A 23,607-nucleotide genomic window follows, 5' to 3' on the forward strand; every position below is an offset into this window, starting at 1 on the left:
CATTTAAAAAAATGGTTAACCGTATTATCTGAGTGACCCATGCCAATTCGTCATAATGTCCATGTTGGAGGTCAATCACGGAATAATAGCAATATTTTGTGTGTGCACTAGCCTCTGGTGTGAATTTTCACTTCCCAACCACTAGACTCTGATCGCAAAGACAACCAATACTATTTATAAAGGTTTCATCAAATCATATATTTTTATTGAAAGTAAATTTGATGGGCCCCGTCCAACACACTCATTAGGCCCCGTCCGACACAAATACAATACATGCAAGAGTCACACATAAAGCTAGCATTCTAGTAACAATAACAAGGGCCGACATTGGTGCATTTAACGCGCCCAAACACTATGAGAAGACTCGCCTCGATTAGCTGATAAACAAATAACACTTAGGCTGCTGAACCGCAAAATTCCCACACTAAATCACAAATAATAAAACCCAAATTAGTAATTAGGCCATTAACCGAAATTGAGAGTCCAAATCTTTATATAAAGGGTAAAAGACCCTTTTCCCTTCCTACCCTAGGCCCAACAACCCATGGACCAAGCCCAATAGTCCTAAAGTCCAAGAAATGGCCCAATAAGGGTTCTGGTGAGGACGCCTCACGTACCACCAGTTACGCCCCGCGTACATGCATCACAACGAAGGAATCAGAGCTCAGATGTGCTACGCTAAGCGTACACCTTGGTACACCAGTCGTACTCCTCAGAATGCCAAAACTCTTTATTAAGCACTTAATGCTTAAGTCCAAATCCCCAAAACCCAAATCTTGCTCAAAGGAAACGTATTAAATGATAAAGTCCTCAACTTAATGCATTTGCATAGCTCTAAGAGACTCAAATAAAAAATTTAACATTCTACTTCCATCAAATGATCATTAACTCATGCATGGTTGATCTCCAACCATCAAGATACAAACTTTATGAGTTAGGAACCTCATGAATATCAAAAGGATAACTCAAATCTCCTAGAGTAACATTTACTCACAAGAACTCACTCATGGGACCAAAATGTGCTCAAAAATTAACTAGTCCTAAATCTAAACATGGGATAGACAAGGTCAAGAATTTATACCTTTATGAAGCTGAAAATGATGGATGGACCTTGGATCTACTAGCTCCTACTTGATCAATGCTCCTTCACCAAGCTTATTCTACTTCAAGATACACTAAACACACACAAGGATCAACTCTCTCTAGAAAATGGTTAGGGTTTCGAGATAGAGCTTAAAGGGGTAATGGGAGCTGGTAATGAGAGAACCTTAGGGCATAATGTTGCTTAAATAGGGTCCAAACCCTAAAAATCAGGGTTTAACCCTGACTACGTACGCCCAACGTACTACACGTATGCCCAACGTACGTGCACATCCCTCACTTTTTCATTTAAATTCTATTTGTGACCATTTTGCAAACAATTCTCATACCAAGGGTCAACGTGTAAAATACCTGAAAATCGAGTGTTATACTAACGACATGGATATTAAGATATCGATCTTTATTTCAAGATTTTACAAGCGAAAAATGATCATAGTCGCACTATAACCGATTATGAAGCAAGGTTTGTATGTGATTCTAGGATCTCCCTTTGATCTCACATTTTTAATCTTTTTTTAATAGCCAAATTTATGGTCTTCTAAACCCTAGTAAATTTGTCATTTCTACTAAAAATTCCACTGCACAACCTAATTGTCTATTCATCTTGAATATGAGCCTTAAAAATTCGTCAATTCAACTCCAAATTATGCATTGCAGAAAGTCTCATAAAGTATCACAACTTCTTCTATTCATATCGAATTAGATGGAACATCACAAAATGCATGTTAGTCCTTTGTGATCTTGTGACTTTCGTTGTATATGGTTAAAATGATCTTATTTATTTTTTTAGATGAAGATGTTTTTTTTTTTTTCAAAATTGTTATAGTTTGCATATATAATAATGATGGTTACTACTTAAAAAGTTAAAATTGATTCCACCAATTATGTTTTAAATCAATACAAAATTATAATGAATATTACACAAACAAAACCTTACGGATAATCTTGAATTCAACCTTATATGTCTTAATTAACACCAATTTTTACAATATTTGTCAACCTTATATTTCAAAATTGCAATAATAAAGTTAATACCAAATTTCACAAATGTTCCTTGTGGTTTTCAAAAGTGATACTTTCAAGATGTCCTTTGAAAACGTTACACCAACGATCCCTATGGTTTTAATTTTTACATGATTGGTCCCGTGATTTCATTTTGTTACAAATTTCATCTAAAATTACTATTTTGCACTTGATCAAATATTTTATTGGTTTTATTTTTTTATATTTTAATGTAAATTAATTAATAAATAACCCTTCTCGTATTAAAACCCTTCCATTGTTCACGTTTGTTCACCATGTCTCCTTCAAGGCTGTAGTGCTGAACCAAACCCACCAACCGTCGGCGCTGCCATTCGCTATCATCTCTAACGTTCTCTATTCCCTATGTTCTTCTCTGACATAGATTGGTGATGCGACCATGGAAGGTTGAACCTTGTATCTGGTTTGTCCGATGGTAGTGGCTAGGTTTTCTCGCTAGTCGTTTTGTAAGGTTGAAGGGAAGAACCACTATCATTGCTTCTCGTGAAGGAGGAGGTGGGTACCTATGTCGTCCCTCCTTCGGAATCGACCCCCATAACTAACACAGGGACCTCTATCTCTATTATCACTTCTTATACCATCGCATGCGACATCCATTGTAACGCCCTATTCCGAATCGTTTTCTAATGTGGGGCGGTGACCCGAAGATCGGGTATCATAAGGCTTAGAGCCTTTGGAAAAGAGAGTTTTAGACCCATTTGGGGTGTGGGTAATGTAGGTTAGATGATTTGGGACTTCGCTTTGTGTTTTGGAGCCCAATAGTATATTCGTAAAGTGGCAGTTCGGGCTTTTTATGAATTTTAGATTTTTGTTCAGAAAGTTTTAAGGTGATGATGAGTTGATAGAAGTGTATAGCTTCTCGTTACCTTTCCGTAGATATAAGGATCGTCAGAAACGGACAACGAAGAAGTTATGGCCTTCGGGAGTTTGGTAGTTTTAGGGTTAAACCGAGTATGCGGGGAGTACACAAGTGTACGTAGGGCATACTAGTGTTAAGTCCAGTACGTGGGGCGTACATTGGAGTAAGTTGGGCATACTAAGCAGATGCATCGCGAGTGTTCTTTGGAGTACGCATGGCGTACCAGAATTACGCATGACGTACTCCAGTCATGCCCAAACCCTAATTTAGGGTCTTAGACCCTATCTAAGCTCCTTAACTCACCACCAAACCCTATTATCTTCAGCCTCCATACCTTTAAACCCTATAAACGAACCCTGAGCCCCCATCTGAGTGATTTTTGAGATTTCGGTGGTATTTCATGCTTTTTGGTGTTCATAGAAGAAGGAACTTCTTGGAGAAGTGTGGAATTGATTAAAGTATTTGGATCCAGGCTTGTTACATCCTGATCTACCTTTTTAAGGTAAAAAACTCACACCTTGATGATCATATTGATGGGTATTGAGCACTAAAACATTCCTATGGTGTACATGCAACCCTAATGTTTTGGATCTAGGTTTTTCTCAAGTTATACATGCAAATAATTATCCAAAGCATAAAACCTAAATCTTGTTGGATTAGGTGTCTAAGCCCATAACTATTTTGGTATGTACTTGACCCGATTATGAGCATGATCCTTTTGGGTTGCCTTCACCATAGCAACTGATAGGATGAACTAAGGAGAAAGAGGATTAATTATGATTTATTAATGAACAAATTACTGAAATCGTCCCTGTGGTTTGGTTAAAATTACGCGTTTGTCCCTAACTTTTATTTTGCACTCGGACCATCCCTATAGTTTCTTTTTGTTAAGTTTTTCGTCCCTACTATACATAAAAAGACTAGTATACCCTTACTATTTTTTATTTATATTTAAAAAACTCTTAAAGATTATTAAAAGTATTTTATAGATTGTTAAAAAGGTTGGGCTCCACACGTCCCCACCACCCCAAGTCTACCCATTCCCCTCTGTAACTTGAAGATATCGATCATAGTTCAAGGCTTCAAGATATACCTCTCTCCCTCTGAACCTCACCTTAAATCAACGATCTTCACCTCAAATCCCCATCAGAGCCTTCTCCTCCCGAAAGTCGTAGCCTCCATCAGCCATCATGTGAATAGCTCATCCAGATGATTGTAACCCTAATGCCTGAAACCTTCCTACCAAAAATTTCCTTCTTATTTGATCTTGACTCTATATATATATATATATATATATATATATATATATATATATATATATATATATATATATATATATATATATATATATATATTCGGGTTTTAACGGGGCGGATAGTATCATAACCGTCTCCGACCTGTCCCCGCTTCGGGTTTAAATATTTGCGTCCGTCCCCGCTCCGTTACCCGTTAAGACGGGTAATACCCGACCCGTTAGGGTCGGATCCCCACGGGTAGTGGGTAATACCCGATCCGCTTGCATCTCTAGTTGCAACCAAATAAGACCTGGCCTTGATTCCTGCCTGTTGCAACTTAAAAGCTTAAAATCTTCATGTCGTTGTGCCAAAAGAATCGACAAATTAACATAACTTCATATTAACAGATTTCGCCATTATATTGGCTTGATTCCTGCCTGTTGCAACTTAAACTTCATATAGATGTTAACAGAACCTAATGAATCGACAAACTAAAAAAAATCAACAAAAAAATTGAAATTAACGGTCTAATAAACGAGATTCACAGTCTAATAAACGAAATTATCAGTCTAGTAAACGATGTGGTACTAAGAAGAAGCGACGTGGTTCACCTGCTTGGAGCAAACTTGTAATGTGAGAGACAGAGAGACGAGGGAGACGAGTGAACAGTTCAGATCTAAGAGTGGAGAGAATTCAGAGAAGAAGCATGTGTCGGCGTATTTTTTAGAACTATGTGTGAGACTCGTGTAATACACGAGTTGATTTAAATAAAAATTAAACATTAAATTGTAAACAAAAAAATATTTTTTAATGTATAACTTTGAAATAAGAAATGAAGAAACGTATTTATTGCAATTTAATAACATATATATATATATATGTTATTAAATTGCAATAAATACGTTTCTTCATTTCTTATTTCAAAGTTATACATTAAAATATATTTTTTGTTTACACTTTAATGTTTAATTTTTATTTAATTTATATATATATATATATATATATATATATATATATATATATATATATATATAATATTTAATACTTTACATATATAAGTATATGACTTTAATTTTAAAAATTGAAACAAACCAAAAATTGACAAGTGGATAATATTTATTTCAAAAATACCACAAAATGACAAGTGTCAAAACTCATGAAAAATTGACATGTGGCAAAAAACTTTCATTTATTAAGGAAGATGAGTCGCTATAGTCATATAACCCTAGACGAGATATAACCCTATAAAAAATCAAAAATATATAAATAATTAAATATAAATGTTTTTAGAAAAAGGCGGGTACCCGGTATTGGAACCGGAACCGACGGGTATCCCGCGGGTATCGGTTTCTTAAAAATGAGAATTGGAACCGAAACCTCCGAGACTTTAGGAACCGGAACCGGAACCGCCTAATGACCGGCAGTTCCGGTTCCGAAAGCAGGTACCCGCTTCCGCTGCTCATCCCTAATTTTAATGATTTGTGTTTTATTTTATAACGATGAACCCTGGTTCAAGATCATATTGTTTGAAGATAAGTTTGTTCAAAAGTTAATGTATAGGTGTGTGAAAATTGATTATGAAGTTTGGGAATGTTTTCGTTTTCCTAAAACCGATGAAGGTATACGGTGGTGAGGGAAAAAAGGAGAGGAAACCGGTATTGTAGGGTATGGTGGGGATAGGTACGTGGAATGAGTATAGTGGGCCTTTGTAATTAAATACTCCCCCCGTCCCAATATTGTTGTCCACAGACAAAAAACACACATATTAAGAAAATCATTAATTACCGCTAACTTTATTTAATAAAATGACAGTTTTGTCCTTACTTTGCATTGGAACATTAAATGCTTAGTTGGTTAAGTAATAATGAATGATATTTTGGTAAAAATGTTATTTATTTTTAGAAGTGGACTGTTGTTTTGGGACAAACCAAAAAGGAAAGATGGACTATAATTTTGGGACGGAGAGAGTATTAAAAATAGGTAAAAGGAAAAAAAAAAAAAATACTATAAAGGGCAAATAGTCTTTTTCATGGATAAGGACCAAATACGTCGAAAAATTAAAACCACAATGACCACTGGTACAACGTTTTCCAAAGATGTCGGGAAAGTGACAATGTTTGGAAACTGAAGGGACCATTTATGAAACTTTGTCTAAAATTAAATAATTACAAAAAGCACCTTCAAAAACTGTTGAGTATAAAATGCCGTCGTACTATCCTTTGGGTATAATCGTCATTGGGAGATCTTGAAACGGGGACAAAAGTGTCAAATCGGAGAAAATGACACCTACTACATTCGTAGTTCCGCACACCACCCTTGTCTTCTTATATAATGCCTCGGTTGCCTGCGGACTCCCCAAGAAAAACAACTCTATAAACACCCCTTCGTCTCACTCCCCTCTCGAAACCTCTCTTTCCCATCATTTTTTATACGAAATCGTTATACGAATCTCGATGGCGTCTGCAAGCTTCGTGAAGTTAAATGCATCTTCTTCACCTTGGATCGGTCAACGATCCTTCAACCAACGTCCGGGATCTTCCCCCCGGTTACCCGCCACTCGTGTATCTGTCATCCGCGCGGGATCTTACTCCGAGGAACTCGTCAAAACCGCTGTGAGTTTGAGTTTCCATTTCTGTTTCATTTTGGATTGAATTGTCGTGGTTTCTGTTTTTGAATTTACAAAGCTGATCTGATTTTGCGTTGTGTATGGACGATCTGATTAATCGAACTGCGCTTTTTTTTGTTGTTGTTAGGCGGTAGTTGATTTTAGGGTTTAGTTTAATTGCAACTGGATTTAAGTCTTAATAGTTTGATCACTGTAGTGGTAGGCGGAGGGGTCATGTCCTTTTCGCATCACGAGCAGCCAAATAACATTAAATTTATGTTGGAGGGTCGTCTTGTCTTCATATTTATTTTTCAAACAATTGTTGACTTTTTTTGCACTTTACGTGATTGAAACTTAATTGTTCATGGATTTGGCTTTCTTGGAAGCCGAGTTAGTCTTCTTCCTTTCCTGAATCATGTTTACAGATTTGTGATCATTTACATCTACTGATTATATCTTTTCTTGTTGGAGTAGAAAACAATTGCATCACCTGGCCGCGGTATCCTTGCCATTGATGAGTCAAATGCAACTTGTGGAAAGCGATTGGCATCAATTGGATTGGACAACACCGAAGCCAACAGACAAGCCTATAGACAACTTCTATTGACCACTCCTGGTTTAGGTCAATACATCTCTGGGTCCATCCTTTTCGAGGAAACCCTATATCAGTCAACTACAGATGGAAAGAAGATGGTTGACTGCTTGCGTGAACAGAACATCGTACCTGGCATTAAAGTTGATAAGGCATGAATACATTCTCTTCTCCTTTTGGAATCCAATACCAGCAACTTCTTTCAACTAACTGTTTAGTATAATAAGTTCTTACTTATTTAGTTATCTTTCACAGGGTTTAGTTCCCCTTCCAGGATCCAACAATGAATCATGGTGCCAAGGGCTAGATGGGTTAGCTTCTAGAACAGCTGAGTATTACAGTCAAGGAGCTCGCTTTGCCAAATGGTGAGATATATCAGATTTAATAGTCTTTGAATTTTTTGTATCTTTTTTGAGGTCTAGTTCAATGATGTAACATTTTATGTTATTTTGTAGGCGTACTGTTGTCAGCATTCCTTGTGGGCCTTCTGCTTTGGCTGTGAAAGAAGCTGCATGGGGTCTTGCACGTTATGCTGCCATTTCCCAGGTTTGTTGCTCAAGACTGTGTTATTAACATATCAAGAGTAAGTGAATGATGAAAGAAAGAGTTGACCTTTTGTCTGATAACTTGATGTAGGACAATGGATTGGTGCCAATAGTGGAGCCAGAGATCCTTCTAGATGGAGACCACTCAATAGAAACAACACTTGAAGTAGCTGAAAGAGTTTGGGCAGAGGTTTTCTACTACTTAGCAGAAAACAATGTTATGTTTGAAGGAATCTTGCTAAAGCCCAGCATGGTCACTCCAGGAGCTGACCACAAGGAAAAAGCTTCACCGGAGACTATTGCCAAATATACCCTCACCATGCTCAAGAGAAGGGTCCCACCTGCAGTTCCTGGAATCATGGTATGCATACTAGTTGAAGACTTTGAGAATCTTGATAATTTGTAGTGTTTTTCAAGAAAATGAAATGACCATTTTGGTTGTGTAGTTTTTGTCAGGGGGACAATCTGAAATGGAAGCTACCTTAAACCTGCATGCAATGAACCAAAGCCCTAACCCATGGCACGTGTCCTTTTCATATGCACGGGCCCTACAAAACTCGGTGCTCAAGGCATGGCAAGGGCTGCCCGAGAATGTGGAAGCCGGGCAGAAGGCACTTTTGACACGTGCAAAAGCAAACTCATTGGCTCAGCTTGGAAAGTACTCTGCTGAAGGTGAAAGTGAAGATGCTAAGAAAGGAATGTTTGTCAAGGGCTACACCTACTAAGTAAGGCATACTATTTAGGTTGGTGAGTTTTTTCTTTTTTGATGTGTGGTTGTGTAATTTTAGAGCTGTTTTTGAATAATAATAATATCTGGATGCTAAAACTGACCCTTGAATATGTGGGGTAGTGAAAGGTGAGGGTGGGTCTTAGAGTTAAGACTAGTTTTGATGATGCAAATGAGTATCTGACTTTTTTTCTTCTTGTGTAATCTAGAATGGAACAGAACGATGTGTTTGGGATTGGGATTGGGATTGGGATTGGGTTGCCTCTAAAATGAAAATGCCAAAGGGAGGGAAATCGAGTAAATGTTTCTACTTGAAAAACTTAACTAGAATGATGTTTGTTAGCTTTTATTACTATTTTATAAATGAGTTATTCACTAAAAATGACCACTTTTTGAGCCAACGTATCCCGCAATAACCACTTATTCTGCAAGTATTCAAAAATGACCACTATCACTATGCCCGCCTAAATGTGCTTGCGAATTTGCTAGTGGGCCTGGCCCATATAATTCATTTACCTTCTTAAATCAACCCACGGATGTTCGATTGCAACACTGTTGTCACATCAAGTCGTGCATCCATGTAGCAAATATCTAGTGGAAAGCCTCTAGAAGCAAAAAAGACATTAAAGTCGAATTCACTGCCACATCATCTAATAGCCATCCATCTAACGATGGCTTTATATTTCTTCTTTCTTCTATCTTTGTCAAAGCGTCATGGAACATCTGTGCTAACAAATGCACTTGGAAAGAAGCAATATCTTTACTTAAATTGACTCTATCTTCTAAATCAGAGGTGAGACACCAAAACAGAAAGCTACAAACAGGTAGGAATGGGTAAACAACATGTGCCTAGTCCAGTTTGAACTGTATAAGAACCCAAAACAAATAAGTCAATTTCAACATATAGTCAGTCGGTTCCCGAATTAAGAAGGAACACTCTCTTGAGATTTACTATGGTACATCAATGTCAACCGGGACTTTGTTTGTCTTCAAATGATTGGAGTCGAATATCCATTGGAAACAAAAACAATCATATATCTATTTGATTTAAACCAATCCAAACCTCTATTACATTATTATCATGATGATTGCTTCATGTTGAAAGATAAATAGAGCATTCTAGAAGCTCAAATAACTAAGTCTCACACTCTCACCCAAAGACCCTTCGAGGGGTTTCATACCAAAATATTACACAAATCCCCTTGAAGAGCCAAAGCAATAATAACCATTACAAAAACCCAAAAGTTGTGTTATCCATCATCTCAATCTAAGAAGACCTCCACCCATAATACAATCAAAGGAGGCTGTTCTAGATGATCGTAGTCAAACCAAAAATAGTCACACCAAATACTACAATGAAAAAACAACAGAACACATCATCATCGTATTTTCAAGGTATATGGATCAAACCTATAAGTATAATCACGGAAAGACAATAACCCATGTTTACAAATACATATTCTTAATACCTCTAAGAAAATGTGAGATTCAACAAAGAGAATTTATAAGGTGGGAAAGAGAGCACACATCCAAACTTAAACCAACTTCTTTATACAAATGAGAAGTGATATCACGGGATCTCCATGCATGCCCAAAAGAAGAAACCTTTGAACATATAAAATGCTCCTTATGGATAAACTGATGGATAAAACATAACATGAATCCAAGTTGTATGTGCCAAGTCTAGTAAGCAAAAACCTAACACCTGAACAAAAGCTAAAATATATGATCTTGCTCTTCATAAACCAACCAACCATGTCACTAAATGATCCCATAACAAGCAACAACTGTGACAATAATGACCCCTAAACTCACACCAACTCCAAAATACTCAACACAACCCCCCATGATCGTGGAGCCTAAATGTGATGGAAATAACAGCAAATACCTCCAATGAGCAAAACGGGGAACTCCACATCCCAGATATTCGTTGTCATAATCTAAACAAAACAAACTACATCAAGGTCAACCAAAAACAAACAAACTGAAGCAAGTGCAACTGATCACTATCAGCCATTATCACCAACACATTCTAAGGGAGTTTTTTTTGTCGGTTTAATCGGTTTTTTGTTTATTCGGTTTGGTTCTATCAGTTTTTAACAATTCTAAATTAATTATATCCAAATCAAGTAAGCTTTGATTTAATCAGCTTCGGGTTATACGATTTCCATTTATTTGGGACAGTTAATCAGTTAAACTGAAAATTTCTGATGTTTTTGGTCATATGATTTTCATTCACAAACTAGGAAAATAAGATAGCTTTTTTGTTAGTCATATTAAACCAATTCGCCCATGTAAAGTTGTAACGTCCCCAAAATATACATATAATAAAACATAAGTTTAGTTTCAAAATAGTTAATGTATAAAAGTAAATTTTCAACAATATCAATATAATAACTCATTCGGGTTATTCAGTTAACCCATATTGGGAGAAAATTAACCACACATAATAAACCGAATAAGTTATCCTTATCCTGTTAATCAAGCTAAATTACCCCAAAACTGAATAAACACAACCAAGTAACCCATACTTTATTCGATTGGATGAATTATTCAAATGCAATTTTTATGACACTCCTATCCAAATGCTCAAAGAAGAACCCAAAGATAAAGAACATGCATCGAATGAACTTTAACCCATGAACTACTATACAAATGAAGTAAACCCTATAAACAAGGAAAACCCCAAAATGCACTCCAACAAATTATATTTGTGACACATCACACATACATTCAAATGGTGTTTTAAGACATATACTTTGGGTTGGTTAACCAGATTTTAAGCATCCTGGATTGCATGGTCCTGCATCAACAACATACATACATGATACGATGTTAGCATTCGTGGTAACATTCTGTAAAAAGGAACAATGTTCATGCTTTCATGTCAAAACATGATATGAAGTCTTAACTTTGAATGCTTAAAACTAAATTTACCACAGCAAATCCATGTGAATCAGAGAATCGTACCTGTTTTTATGGCGCTTTTTGGAAGACTGATACTGGATCTCTGAAGCTGTTTCTCATCAGGCTTACAACCAAAAGTTATATATAAACACAATTTTAACCTCATTGGTCTACAAGTCACCTGATTTTCAAATAATCATATACTTGACTTCCTCTATTTCAAACAAACACCATTCACGTAAAAATGCAAAAAGAACACACCACATTTAGCAAGATATAGCAAAATTTCTGATGGTTTGTATTGCATTTTATTTCTAAAATTTGTCTACAATTGCAAAGAACACCACTATATGCATACTGCAAAACTTCTCGGGAATTTTGCATTCAACTGAATATGAATAAGTTATACAAGAAGAGTGTTTGCATTGGAACAAACAAGGTATGGCTTTATGGTTTGACATGATGATGATCATCAAGATTCATTTAGCAAAAAAAAAATGAAAGAATACGATACTAACTTTCCAGACATTTTTCTCATCTACATACCTGTTATAACATCATAAAAGATTGTTTCTCATTGTGAGCTCTAGTGTATCAAATCTATTTCTTGAATGTATAAACATTCGAGTCAATTTAACTGCAAAAATAAAGATAAAACCATCAAAAATTAGGCAACGAAAAACACAACAGAATAGAATGTTGTAGAAATCAAAGATGGAAAAAGTAAAAACTAACCTGAAGTCATTTCAAGTGATTTGTTAACGTGTCCACCTTAGTCATTTCACAACCGATAGCCACAAAAAAAGATTTGACTTTTTGACCATATCAATCACTATAAATAGGAAACAGATTTTGCTTCACAAATCTCCTCATTACCAAGAACCACATTTTCAAGATAACGAACAGCATCAGCTTTTGAATCCAAACCTATTTTCTTCAACAATGCACTATGTGTACACGAATCAGGCTCAATTCCTCTATCCACCATCTCTGTATATAACCTCAAAGCCTCACTCCAATTCCCCAAATCACAATTCCCATTAATCAAAATGGTATAAGAATATTTATTAGCAACTAAACCTCTCGCTTCCATTTCAGAAAAATATCTATACGCATGATCCATACGTCTACATTTGCAATAACCATTGATCAATGCATTATATGTAATCACATTCGGCATGATACCCTTCTCTTGCATCTCCATGAAATACATTAATGCCCATTCTACCCTTGCAGTAACCGCATGTGCGTGTATCAACACTGTGTACGTCACAACCGTAGGATCCACCCCTTTGCTTTGCATTTCATAAAACAAGTCTTTGGCTTTTTGAATCTTCCCAGATTCCAAATGTGAACAAATAATACTTGTATATGTGAAATGATCAGGAACAAAGCCTTTACTAACCATTTCTTTTATCAACTCATTAGCTCCTTCAACATTTGCATCCTTACAAAGACCATGTACAAACACATTATATGTGATTAAATTGGGCCCAATACGTTTTTCAAGGATTTCTAGTAACCCAATTGCTCTTTTGGTATCATCAAGTTTCAGTTCTCCTGCTATTCGAGTGATGTACGCGTATTGATCAGGCTGCAAACCATGTCTAATCATTTCTTGATAAGTTTTTGTACCCATTTCCAAATCACCCATCTTGTAACAACCCTTTGCCAATATCGTGTAAGTGTAAACATCGGGAGGAAAACCAAGATTTACCATTTCGCCCTTGAGCTCCATTGCCTTTTGCATATTACCACTTCCACATAGCCCTTGCATAAGGGTGTTGTAGGTAATCATTGTAGGAAAAAGATCCCTACGCCTCAACTCGGATACCAACAAGAAAGCTTCTTTTATACGCCCCAAAAGACAATACCCATAAATCAAAATATTGTATGAAACTATATCTGGCATTAAACTCTTTTTTAGCATAATGGAATGTTGTTGGCGAGCATAAACGATTCTTCCTTGTTTGCATAATCCATACATGAGAATGTTGTATGTATGTACAGTTGGTGAAGCTCCTACAATCGCCATTTCTTCAACAAGATTGAATGCTTCTTCAATTAAGCCTTTCTCACAATACCCACGAATTAAGGGATTGTAACTGTATGATGATACCTTCAACCCCAAAACTAACATCTCAGAAAGCATCTCTTTTGCTTGATCAAAATCGCCTATTTTCACCATCCCACTAATCAATGCATTATAAGTAACATCATTGGGTTCACAGCCTTTTGTTTGCATCTTTTCCAAAAGGTTTAATGCTTGTCCCACTTCTCCCTCTTTGCAATATGAATCCAACAAAGTATTGTATGTTATGATGTTTGGCTCAATGTGATACACATTCATCATACTATAAACTTGTTTTCTTTTGTGAACTAATTTCTTATCTCTAAGCATCTTAAGAATCCTGTTGCAGTTCTTCACATCTGGCAAGAACTTGCTTTCGACCATTTTATTAAAAACCCATAAACATTGCTCAACCATGACTTTCTTAGCTAAGAAAAAGAGCATAAAGTCGAGCAGCTTAGCTGCAATATTTGCATTCAGGTTGCCATCGATTAAAGAATTCACAACCCCATTCAAATTCCCACAAACCATTTTTTCCATCACTGGATACGCCCGATTCATCAGATTGCTCTCCGCGAGAATCTCAAGAATAGCAATAAACGAATTATCTGAAGGCGTAAAGCCTGATTGTTTTTCCACCCAATGGAAGAACCTAAGAGCAATCCTGGGGTGTTCTTTGATTGAACTAAGAACCCTAGTAAACAATTCGGGTTCAAATATCACTGCTTGAAATCTATCCTGAAGCGGGTTAGGACCTGGTTTAGTATTGTAACAAAATGCCCAATAATTTCTTTCAATCGCTGAAAATATGAGGTTCTTGAAATGAAACTCGGTGCAATCGATACTATTATTTGTACAGTTCTGGGTATTGGTTTTGACAAATGGGTAGTTCTGAGATTGATGAAAAGATTTCGATAAGAAAGTTAAACGAACCTTTATGAAATTGAAGCTGTGTTTTCCAGTGGTGACGATGGATTTTGAAGATCTAACATGGAGGGTCATTGAGCGTTGGTTATAGTGATTGAAGATGAGAAGAGATTCATGTGATATGATGAATAAATTGTTGCTAATTCGAAGCAGGTTTAGGGTTTTGAAAAATCTTGCACATGGTAAGTAGAACAGAAGAGGAGGAATCGATCGACGTAGATTCATCCATCGCCACCAGCTCTAGTGGACGGCGGCTGGTTAGAGTGCTTCACCCCCTAGCCCAATTACTTCTTTAAATTGATGTCTTTATAATTTGGCCACTATAATTTTAGGTTCTTTCAAAACTAGCATCCAAGTTATTTTTTATAATTGACCACTAAACTTTAAAATAGTTTATATTTAGCCTCGAGTTGTCGACGTTTTTCTATTTGACTCACGAGACATTTTTAGCAGTCTATAATTAAAGGAGGATATAACTAAGACCCGAAAAATATATTTTGTCTTGTGAGGTACGTTTTAGACTGAAATATTAAACGGGTCGAGAGAGCTTCAAATTTATAGTTCAATCTCTTTAATTTAGAATTAATCAGAATTAATTTGGAATTAATTTTGGGTTAATTAGAATTAATTAAAAGTTGAATGACTATAATTGTAATTGTTCAAAAGTTGAGCAGAAGACATGTTCTAAAACCCTCCTGCTATTGACGGTTTTGGAGACTCTCTTGAAGCCTTCACGAGGATAAACTAGAAACTAGATAATTACCTTATTTGAAGTAATATTATTTTATGTTCAAATCAGAGTTTCTAAGTATTTCCTTGTCAGCTATAAATAAAGCCTTTAGCATTGAAATTGTCGGACAAGCTTTCTAAGAAGATCAAATCCGAAAATTTCATACCTCTTCCCTCTCTCCTAAATCTTTTAGGGTTCTTGTGTTGTGGGTGTGAACCATTAGAGGCTTGCATACAATTGAAGCTAATTTTCAAAAGACTTTTGGATTGTTCAAAGGGTTTGTTTACAACAACAAATCAAAGGTATGCAATTGACCCTGTGAATTTTGATTTCAACTAGGATTAGAGTTTTGTTGTTCAATTATACGTTGCTTCAATAGAGATATGACATAGATCCAAAACTAGGTTGCATATACCCTTAATAGTTTAAGATATTTTTTCCACATTATTACTGTAACACTCCAATCCAGGTATTCCATTGTTCACCCTCAAGTGTTTCAATTTTGTCAGAAATGGTCTTTTCCGTACGTTGGGCGTACATCTGTGTACGCTTAGCATACGTGTGTGAGGGCATCGGATGGCTGGAGCTCGTACGCTGGGCGTACAAGCATGTACGCAGGGCATACATGGCAGATGTCTAAAACCCTAATTCTTTGACTTGCGCCTTATTTAAGCAACCTTATATCATTTGGACCAAACCCTAATCAGCCTCCATAGCCTCATTTCGTCCCTTAACCCCAGATTTTCATGTGAGTGTGATCCTTGAGCTTAAAGAGTGTTTTGGTGGCCATTTTAGAGAGCATTCAAGAAGGAGAAGGTGGTGATCAATAGGGATGAGCATTAGGACCGCCAGAACCGGAATTGGTAACAAGGTCCGGTTACCGGTTCTCCATTTTTATGAAAACCGGTCCCGGTTCTAAAACTGGAACCGGTTTGACAATATCCCGTTTTTTAACATGTCCATAACTCACTCATATGAAGTTGAAATTATTTGATTTTTTTTCCAACATGTAATTTGGAGTTTGTAATTGTAACATCCATAAAAATCATGCCAAATTTAAACTTTTTAAAACATTTCAAAACCAATGATTATTACAAAACTTGTTTTCAAATAGTTCAACGTCAGAGTTTCCCAGAATCAAATCATAAAATATAAGGAGGTGCACGATCACGCCTTCGCCTTCCCGCGATCATCAGAAGTACCTGAAACAATAATCGATAAATGTAAGCTCGAAGGCTTAGTGAGTTACCCCCAAAATACCAACGTCATACGATCATAATCATAACATATAAACAAACACAACATGCATAATGAGCCATCAGTCTGACTGGACTGCCTGCACCGGGCCTTCAGTCTATCTGGACCGCTCTCCGAGCCTTCGGCACGTCTGGACCGCCTCTCAGGGCCTTCAGCCTATCCGGACCGCTCGTCGGGCCTTCGGCCTGACTATATGCCCTCCCGGGTCTGCAGTCTATCCGGTCCGCCCTGGGTATCTTGGCCTACAGCACAAAGCAGGACATGCCTCAACCCAATCCCCCAAACCAACAAACATGTGCACATAAATATCATACGCTAGCATGCAAGTACAGATAGTCATATAGATCTAACAGATCACTAGCATGGCAACCATCCTATAACCAGGATACCAATCTAACCGATCAATAACATAGCAACCATCCTATAACCAGGATATCGATCTAACAGATCTCTAACATAGCAACCATCCTATAACCAGGATACCGACCTACCAGGTCACTAAGCATATCATCATCCTAACTACCAGGATGTAAATCAATAAGCATATCATGCAATAAACCCGGATACGAATCTGATAAGGGCCGGTATTGGTGCCTTGGACCCTGTTGATATAGTGAGGAGAACTCACCTCACAAGTGTCGAACTGTAGCTATAAGATCAACTCCCGAATCACTGTCACGAACCCCACCACCTATAACCACCATAGAACAAAGTCCATCAAAATCCCAATTTACCAAAATGCCCTCAAAAGTCCAACTGTTCAACCCTTGGTCAAAGTCAAAGTCAAAGGTCAAAGTCAACGGTCCATGTTGACCCGACTCGTCGAGTGCAGCTAGCCACTCGTCGAGTTCTTCAAGAACTCAGAAAGTCATAAAACCCTCACTGACTCGCCGAGTTTCCAACCAACTCATCGAGTCCATGCGTATCCAGAAGTCGGGGGAAAACCCTTACTGACTCGTCGAGTCCCCTTACTGACTCGCCGAGTCCATGCAGAACCCAACCATGGTAAATCTTCATCGGACTCGCGGAGTCGTCTATGCGACTCGTCAAGTTCATGCAGTCCACTTCTTATATAAATATTTTTAAGCTACTCCAAAGCTCCAACTGGTAGATCTAGTCTCCTAGGGCCTAGTTACCACATAAAGTTGCAAACTTTAGGTGCATGCAAGGTCTTAAGAGCCAAAACTAGGCTAAAGAAGAAGCTTAAGGCAAGGAGAAGGCCATAGCTTGACAAAGACTAGAACTTTGTGACAATAAAGGGGCTAAAGGAGTCCAGATCTAAAGTTACAACCTCAGATCTTGCCCCAAATCCGGAAATACCGCAACAATACACTAGAAAGGGTTCTAAACCCATGTATGAAGAGATTTAGCTAATAGAGAGCCAAGGTAACGACTTGTTACCTTCAAAGTGATGCTAAAATGGAGTAGAATTCGGATCCACAACTATTCCTTGTTCCAAGCTCCTTGGACTTCAAGCTCTTCTCACCAAAATCCACCTTCCAATCTTAATAACACACAAATATGGAGAGTAACTACGATTTAGGGTTTCTGAGCTCAAGGGGGGCTGTAAGGGAGGCTAATGATCCTTTAAATAGGGTGCAAAACCATAGAAATTAGGGTTTCATCCTCCAGCTCCAACTCGTCGAGTTGTGTCCTCCAACTCGTCGAGTTGGTCACTAAAGACACGCGGCCAAGTTCGTTCCTACTCGACGAGTCAGGGCATCCAACTCGTCGAGTAGACCTTTCAAAATGAATATAAGGCTATAAAGTTTATACCTGAGAGTCGGGGTGTTACAGTAATTCATTTTTTACTGTACAAACATATGTTTTGGTTAGATATTGAATCAGACACACGCCCCAAAAGAAAGAATGTCGATGTTGCGTTTTATCTATTTCAAGATTTTTTTTTGTTTTTTTGAATTTGTCCCATTTTTTTAAATGTGCATAACTTATTCATATGATGTCGGAATTACTTAATTTTTTTTCCAGCATGTAATTTGGTGTTTGTACTTCATTTTAGACTATAAAAACACACATTTTGGTTAGATATTAAATCGGTTATAGACCTCCGAAGAGAGCATATCAATGTTGCGTATTTTCTGTTTCGGCATTATTTTTTTGGAATTTGTCCCGCTTTTAAAATGCGCATAAGTCACTCATATGAAGTCAGAATTACTTGATTCTTTTTTCATCATGTAATTTAGTGTTTGTACTTCAATTTAGAATGTAAAAAGTCATAATTTGGTTAAATATTGAATCATTTACAAGCTCTGGAAGATAACATATCATCTATAATATTTCAACTGGTTCTAGTTTGAAAAATAACCGAAAAACCGGGACCGGAACCGGAACCGGCGCTAGAACCGGCGGTCCGATTCCCTGTTTTTATAATATAGGAAAACCGGTTCCGGTTCTAAAGCTCATCCCTAGTGATCAAGTATTGGTGTCATTGAGCTTCTAGATCCTGCATCAAGTTCATCTTGAGGAACTTATGGAGGTATAAAGCCATAACCTTGTCATCTCTTTTGTTAGTTTGAGCTAGGGTTTTGTTATAAAGTCCCTTTTTGGTTCTTGGACCCTCTCTTGTGAGTTGAGCAACTCCAAAGACTAGGATTGTTAGATCTAAGCTCTTTGAGCATGCTTGATGCATAAAGGTGCCATCTTGAAGGTTGTTTTGATGTTATGCATGAGTTTGAGGTCTTAAATGAGGTCTTAATGGGAAGAATGAAGTATTGGGGACCCTTATGGCATGCAAGGGAATAAAGTTTCCAACTTTATGGCCTAGGACATCTTAATGGACTCAGATCTGAAGTTTAACGTTGAAATCCCAAGTGTTAAGCACTTAATGGTCGTTAGTGCATATTCTGCTTGTACGTCGGGCATAATATCATGTACTCTGCGCGTACAGCCAAGGGTGTGACATCCCCAGTTTCACGGCCAACAAAGACCGATTTTTTTTATGATTTATAATAAAATCAGAGTAACTTTTAAAAGAAAGTGTTGCAGAATTCGTTCCCAAAAATATAGATAAGAATTTATCAAAGCATTTTCGAATAAATGTATTTGCATTACATTACAAAACTCGGGATGTCATCGTCAATATAGATCAAAAGCATAAGCAAAAAAGAACATAGGCCTTACAACATTTCTATTTATTTCTACTAGCCTATAATCCATAATCTCTCATCAGATCATTGTATCTATGCTCTTGTGTCGCTACCTGTAATACAAGAAACTGAGTGGGTCAGGCTGGGGAGCCTGGTGAGCACATAGGTTTTTCAACCCACAATAAATAAGTTTATTAATTTCGTCAAACCAAACAAACCCGATTACCCGTTCCCGTTATCCTCACTTTACGTCCCTAAAACATCTATCATAAGGGACCTGTCCTATGATTTTCATCGAGATGGACACTACTGCTAAGGGGATTCCTCGGCCATATATGTCCATAAGGCAACCATGAGGGGGATGGAGTACACCGGTGAACACATCGTTCACAAACACCTACAGGTTGCGAGCCTGCTAGCGTTCCACACGACTTCCTAGAAAAGTCTGTGGTCGTCATCCATACTCCGCTAGATGATTGGAACATCGTCAACGTCGAGGCCTCTCGTCATTATATTTCATCACACACCAACTATTTCATCTACCCATGTTTTACCCAACATATTTGTAGATATAAAATACATATACAATTCAGATCTGAAAAACGAAGTTTAAATCTTTCATCCAACATATATCTCAAAGTATTATATATATATATATATATATATATATATATATATATATATATAGGGTTAGGTTATTTTGTTTCTAGTAACTATTGTGTGCCAGAATGCATAGATCTGGACCATCGGATGTAATATAATCAAAGATCATGATCTGAGGGTCTATGATAGTACAATAGGGTAACATGTACCATATAATCACACAAAATTCAGCATAAGGGCATTTTAGTCAATTGAGACGAATTTGAAAAAAGGAAAAGTCGAGATTTATGGGATAATTAATGATTTTGATTTAAAAAATCTGATTTTTTTTCAAATTAATTCAATTTCAAACGTAATTTGTAAGCATAAACCGATTTTATTCTATCAGAATGTTATTTTGTTAGAATGATATTTTGTAATTCTGTCAGAATGGTATACAACTATGAGCATAATATTATAAACACATATTATCAAGACCAATAATTTTTAATGAATACAAATTTTATATAAGACGAAGTTTAATAGTTTAGAATAAGTAATTACATTCATTATTAAAGAATACAACTATGAACATAAATTACATTCATTCTTGAAATCTATTGCAAAAAAAAAATATCGGCATTCTTGAAAGAATCGTCATTCACTTTCTTGTTTCTTTTCTAGATGTCTTGTGTATGTTTGACCTCTAAGCCACTTCAAAATATGCTAGCATTCTATGAGATTGACATTTTGTGAGATTGGCATTCTGTCAGAATTGTATTGCATGCGAATGATTTTATACAAGGAGCTGCAAAAAGGAGATAAACATGAGAATGATTTTATACAACATACATTAGAATAAGTAGAATAATTTGAAGTGAACATTTTATCAAACCAACATATTATATTTCATTCTAACAGAATTGGAATTCGTGATTCCATTTGGCAGAATTACCCTCATCATATTAGATACTAAGGCGATTTTGCTACTGCTACTAATTGAAAATTATTCCTTTGGTGCTTGATATTCATGAGGAAGATAAAAGATAAATTTTTCACCAATGTCTTTTTCAAATATCAAATTCTACAAGATAGAATACAAACATGATAAAGTAATTGTTTTATATGTTATCTGAAACTATTCTAAAATTATATGTGCCTGAAGTCGGATGACTTCACCATCTGATTTTTGATGTACTGGTAAAATTCAGGTTGAGCAAGTGAATCACTGACTGAAGACTTCACCATCTTTATATGATTGATCTCAAAAAATCAAGAATATAGTATCAAATGGGTAAATAAAATTAGGGAAAATCAAACACTTACATATAGTGTTAGAACAACTTCCATGACAAAACCCCTGAATGCAGCTCCAATGGGTTCACCGGTGGTTGAACAGATCGCAAGGAAGGGAGATCTAATCTCCGGCAGGCTTCCCTTGGTTTACTATCTCCGTCTCCGTCAGCCACCAATCGTGGAAAGGAAAGGAACGGAGGCAGCAGTGTTGCCGTCAAGTGGCAGCGACGGTTGTTCCTTCTTCTATCCGACAACAATCACGTAGGGAGGGAAAGACTTCGGTCCTCAGTTGATCGGAGAAGAAAGAAACACAAAAACAGTCAGAAAATGGCCGATGACTCTTAATCGATCGCAAGGAAGGGCTGCAATCGGCGGTGGGAAATCGCTGATTTTCTTCTCTGTAGTGGTGATGTTCCAGGTAGGAAACGAAGGTGAAGGACTAGGTCAAATATATTTACTATATTTCCATAATTGTAGGATTTCAATTAAATGATTTCCTTAATTAAAAGTACAAAAGGTCCAAAATACCCTTTAATGATTTATTTAATTATTTATTATTTCTTGAATTCTCATTGGTGCATTTAGACACACAATAGTTGCTAGAAACATTTGAACCTCTCTCTCTCTCTCTCTCTCTATATATATATATATATATATATATATATATATATATATATATATATATATATATATATATATATATATACAGTTTAGATCTGAAGAGAAAAGTTTAGATCTGAAAAGAAAGAAGTTTAGATCTTTCATCCTGCATAGATCTCAAGTAAACATATACTATGTACACATAGCACGTAATTATATAAAATACTTCATATCTATGTGTAAGATGAAAGTAAATATGCACTCACTTCTTAAGGTGGTGATTCCAACTTGAACAACGCTTCGCTTCTTAAAAATATGATTTCCTTTGACGAAATCGGGAGGTTTGCTCGAAAATCGGGCTCTGCGGGGGAAGAGTTTCTAAACCGAAAAACTATTTTTCTCGGAGCCTTCGGGCTCTCCGGGGATTTCCTCTAGTGCTAGGGAGGTTTCCTAGGCTTCGGGGTGGTTTGGGAGGTTTAGAGAGAGAGAGAGTAGAGAGAAAGTGTGGGTTCTGGGTGTACCTTGTTGCGCGGGGCGTACCTGCGTACGCTGGGCGTTCCGAGGGGTAGGTGTACGAAATCGGGTGGGGCGACGTGGACTTCTCCGGACCAAGCATGTGAGTACGCGAGACGCTCTTCTCTACGCGGGGCGTACTTGAGCAATCTCGCAAATGGCACTCCCGATTTCTAAAATTCATAACTTTCGCATACAAACTCTACTTTCGACGTTCTTTATATCCACGCATAGGTGAGACCGTACTCTACAACTTTCATTTAGACTCCGTCGGCTAATTTTGACTCTATTATTAAAGTTATATTTTTAACAGGCCGGGACAGAAAAAGTCCGTTAAAAAATCGTAACTTCTTAATCCGACGTCCGTTTTCGTCTGTCTTTTTACCGTTGAGCAACTATTAACGAGACCTTCGATTCTCGTTTAGGTTGTGTCGGTCGAAAGCCGTTCAATCTACTATTCGAACTCTAGACTGTGTGCTGTTAATCCGAAACTTGGAAAAATCATAACTTCCTCATACGAAGTCAGATTTGGGCGTTTTTTTATGCACGCTCTCGTTTTAACGTATTCTACGACTTTTGTTTAGATCGCTAAGGCTAAAAAGTATTGTATCATAAACTCACTTTTTACGTCACGTAACGTCGTGTCGGTTTTGTTGCGAAACTTCGACAAGCCATAACTTCTTCGTTATAACTCAGATTTCGGCGTTCTTTATATGTCCAAAATCTTTGTCACGGCCACTACAACTTTATTCATAGATATCAGGTTTATCTAACATTTTATTTTTGACGCTTATTTTTATTATATCTTTACAAACAAGTATATAATCATATAAAATCACATAATTCACATAATAGTCAAGTAATTCATCTTTATTACTTTAAAATAGGTTACAATGGTCGACCTTGACTATT

General features: G+C 36.9%; 2 protein-coding genes across 4 annotated transcripts; one reads left to right on the forward strand and one right to left on the reverse strand.

The window, feature by feature from the left end:
* Nucleotides 1-6,574: 6,574 nt before the first annotated feature.
* Nucleotides 6,575-8,898, forward strand: LOC145103822 (fructose-bisphosphate aldolase 3, chloroplastic). The gene is made up of 6 exons (XM_079041081.1): nucleotides 6,575-6,848; nucleotides 7,316-7,585; nucleotides 7,689-7,798; nucleotides 7,889-7,979; nucleotides 8,070-8,339; nucleotides 8,425-8,898. The coding sequence occupies exons 1-6, from the start codon at nucleotides 6,690-6,692 to the stop codon at nucleotides 8,701-8,703; spliced, it is 1,179 nt and encodes a 392-aa protein (XP_078897207.1). The 5' UTR covers nucleotides 6,575-6,689; the 3' UTR covers nucleotides 8,704-8,898.
* A 2,314-nt stretch (nucleotides 8,899-11,212) lies between these two features.
* LOC145103823 (Pentatricopeptide repeat (PPR) superfamily protein) lies at nucleotides 11,213-14,894 on the reverse strand. 3 transcript variants are annotated; one of them, XM_079041084.1, is made up of 4 exons: nucleotides 12,348-14,894; nucleotides 12,159-12,249; nucleotides 11,676-11,736; nucleotides 11,213-11,508 (listed from the first exon to the last, which is right to left on the reverse strand). In XM_079041084.1, exon 1 carries the CDS (start codon nucleotides 14,833-14,835, stop codon nucleotides 12,445-12,447), a length of 2,391 nt encoding a protein of 796 aa, XP_078897210.1. In that variant the 5' UTR covers nucleotides 14,836-14,894; the 3' UTR covers nucleotides 11,213-11,508; nucleotides 11,676-11,736; nucleotides 12,159-12,249; nucleotides 12,348-12,444. The 3 variants fall into 3 exon arrangements, with proteins under 3 accessions (XP_078897210.1, XP_078897209.1, XP_078897208.1); XM_079041083.1 differs by having other exon boundaries at nucleotides 11,676-11,793; XM_079041082.1 differs by lacking the exons at nucleotides 11,213-11,508; nucleotides 11,676-11,736 and having other exon boundaries at nucleotides 11,964-12,249.
* Between the last annotated feature and the right edge of the window lie 8,713 nt (nucleotides 14,895-23,607).

Source organism: Lactuca virosa, chromosome 4 (genome assembly GCF_052849685.1).
Source record: "Lactuca virosa cultivar CGN04683 chromosome 4, Lactuca_virosa_CGN04683_v6, whole genome shotgun sequence".
Classification (NCBI taxonomy): Eukaryota; Viridiplantae; Streptophyta; class Magnoliopsida; order Asterales; family Asteraceae; genus Lactuca; species Lactuca virosa.

Excerpts from the sequence above, each read along its gene's own strand:
- LOC145103823 (XM_079041084.1), bottom strand. The coding sequence starts at position 14,835 with ATGAATCTACGTCGATCGATTCCTCCTCTTCTGTTCTACTTACCATGT.
- LOC145103822 (XM_079041081.1), top strand. The coding sequence starts at position 6,690 with ATGGCGTCTGCAAGCTTCGTGAAGTTAAATGCATCTTCTTCACCTTGG. Across the intron at positions 7,586-7,688 it reads CTGGCATTAAAGTTGATAAG|GGTTTAGTTCCCCTTCCAGG; the intron begins GCATGAATACAT and ends TATCTTTCACAG. Across the intron at positions 7,799-7,888 it reads GGAGCTCGCTTTGCCAAATG|GCGTACTGTTGTCAGCATTC; the intron begins GTGAGATATATC and ends GTTATTTTGTAG.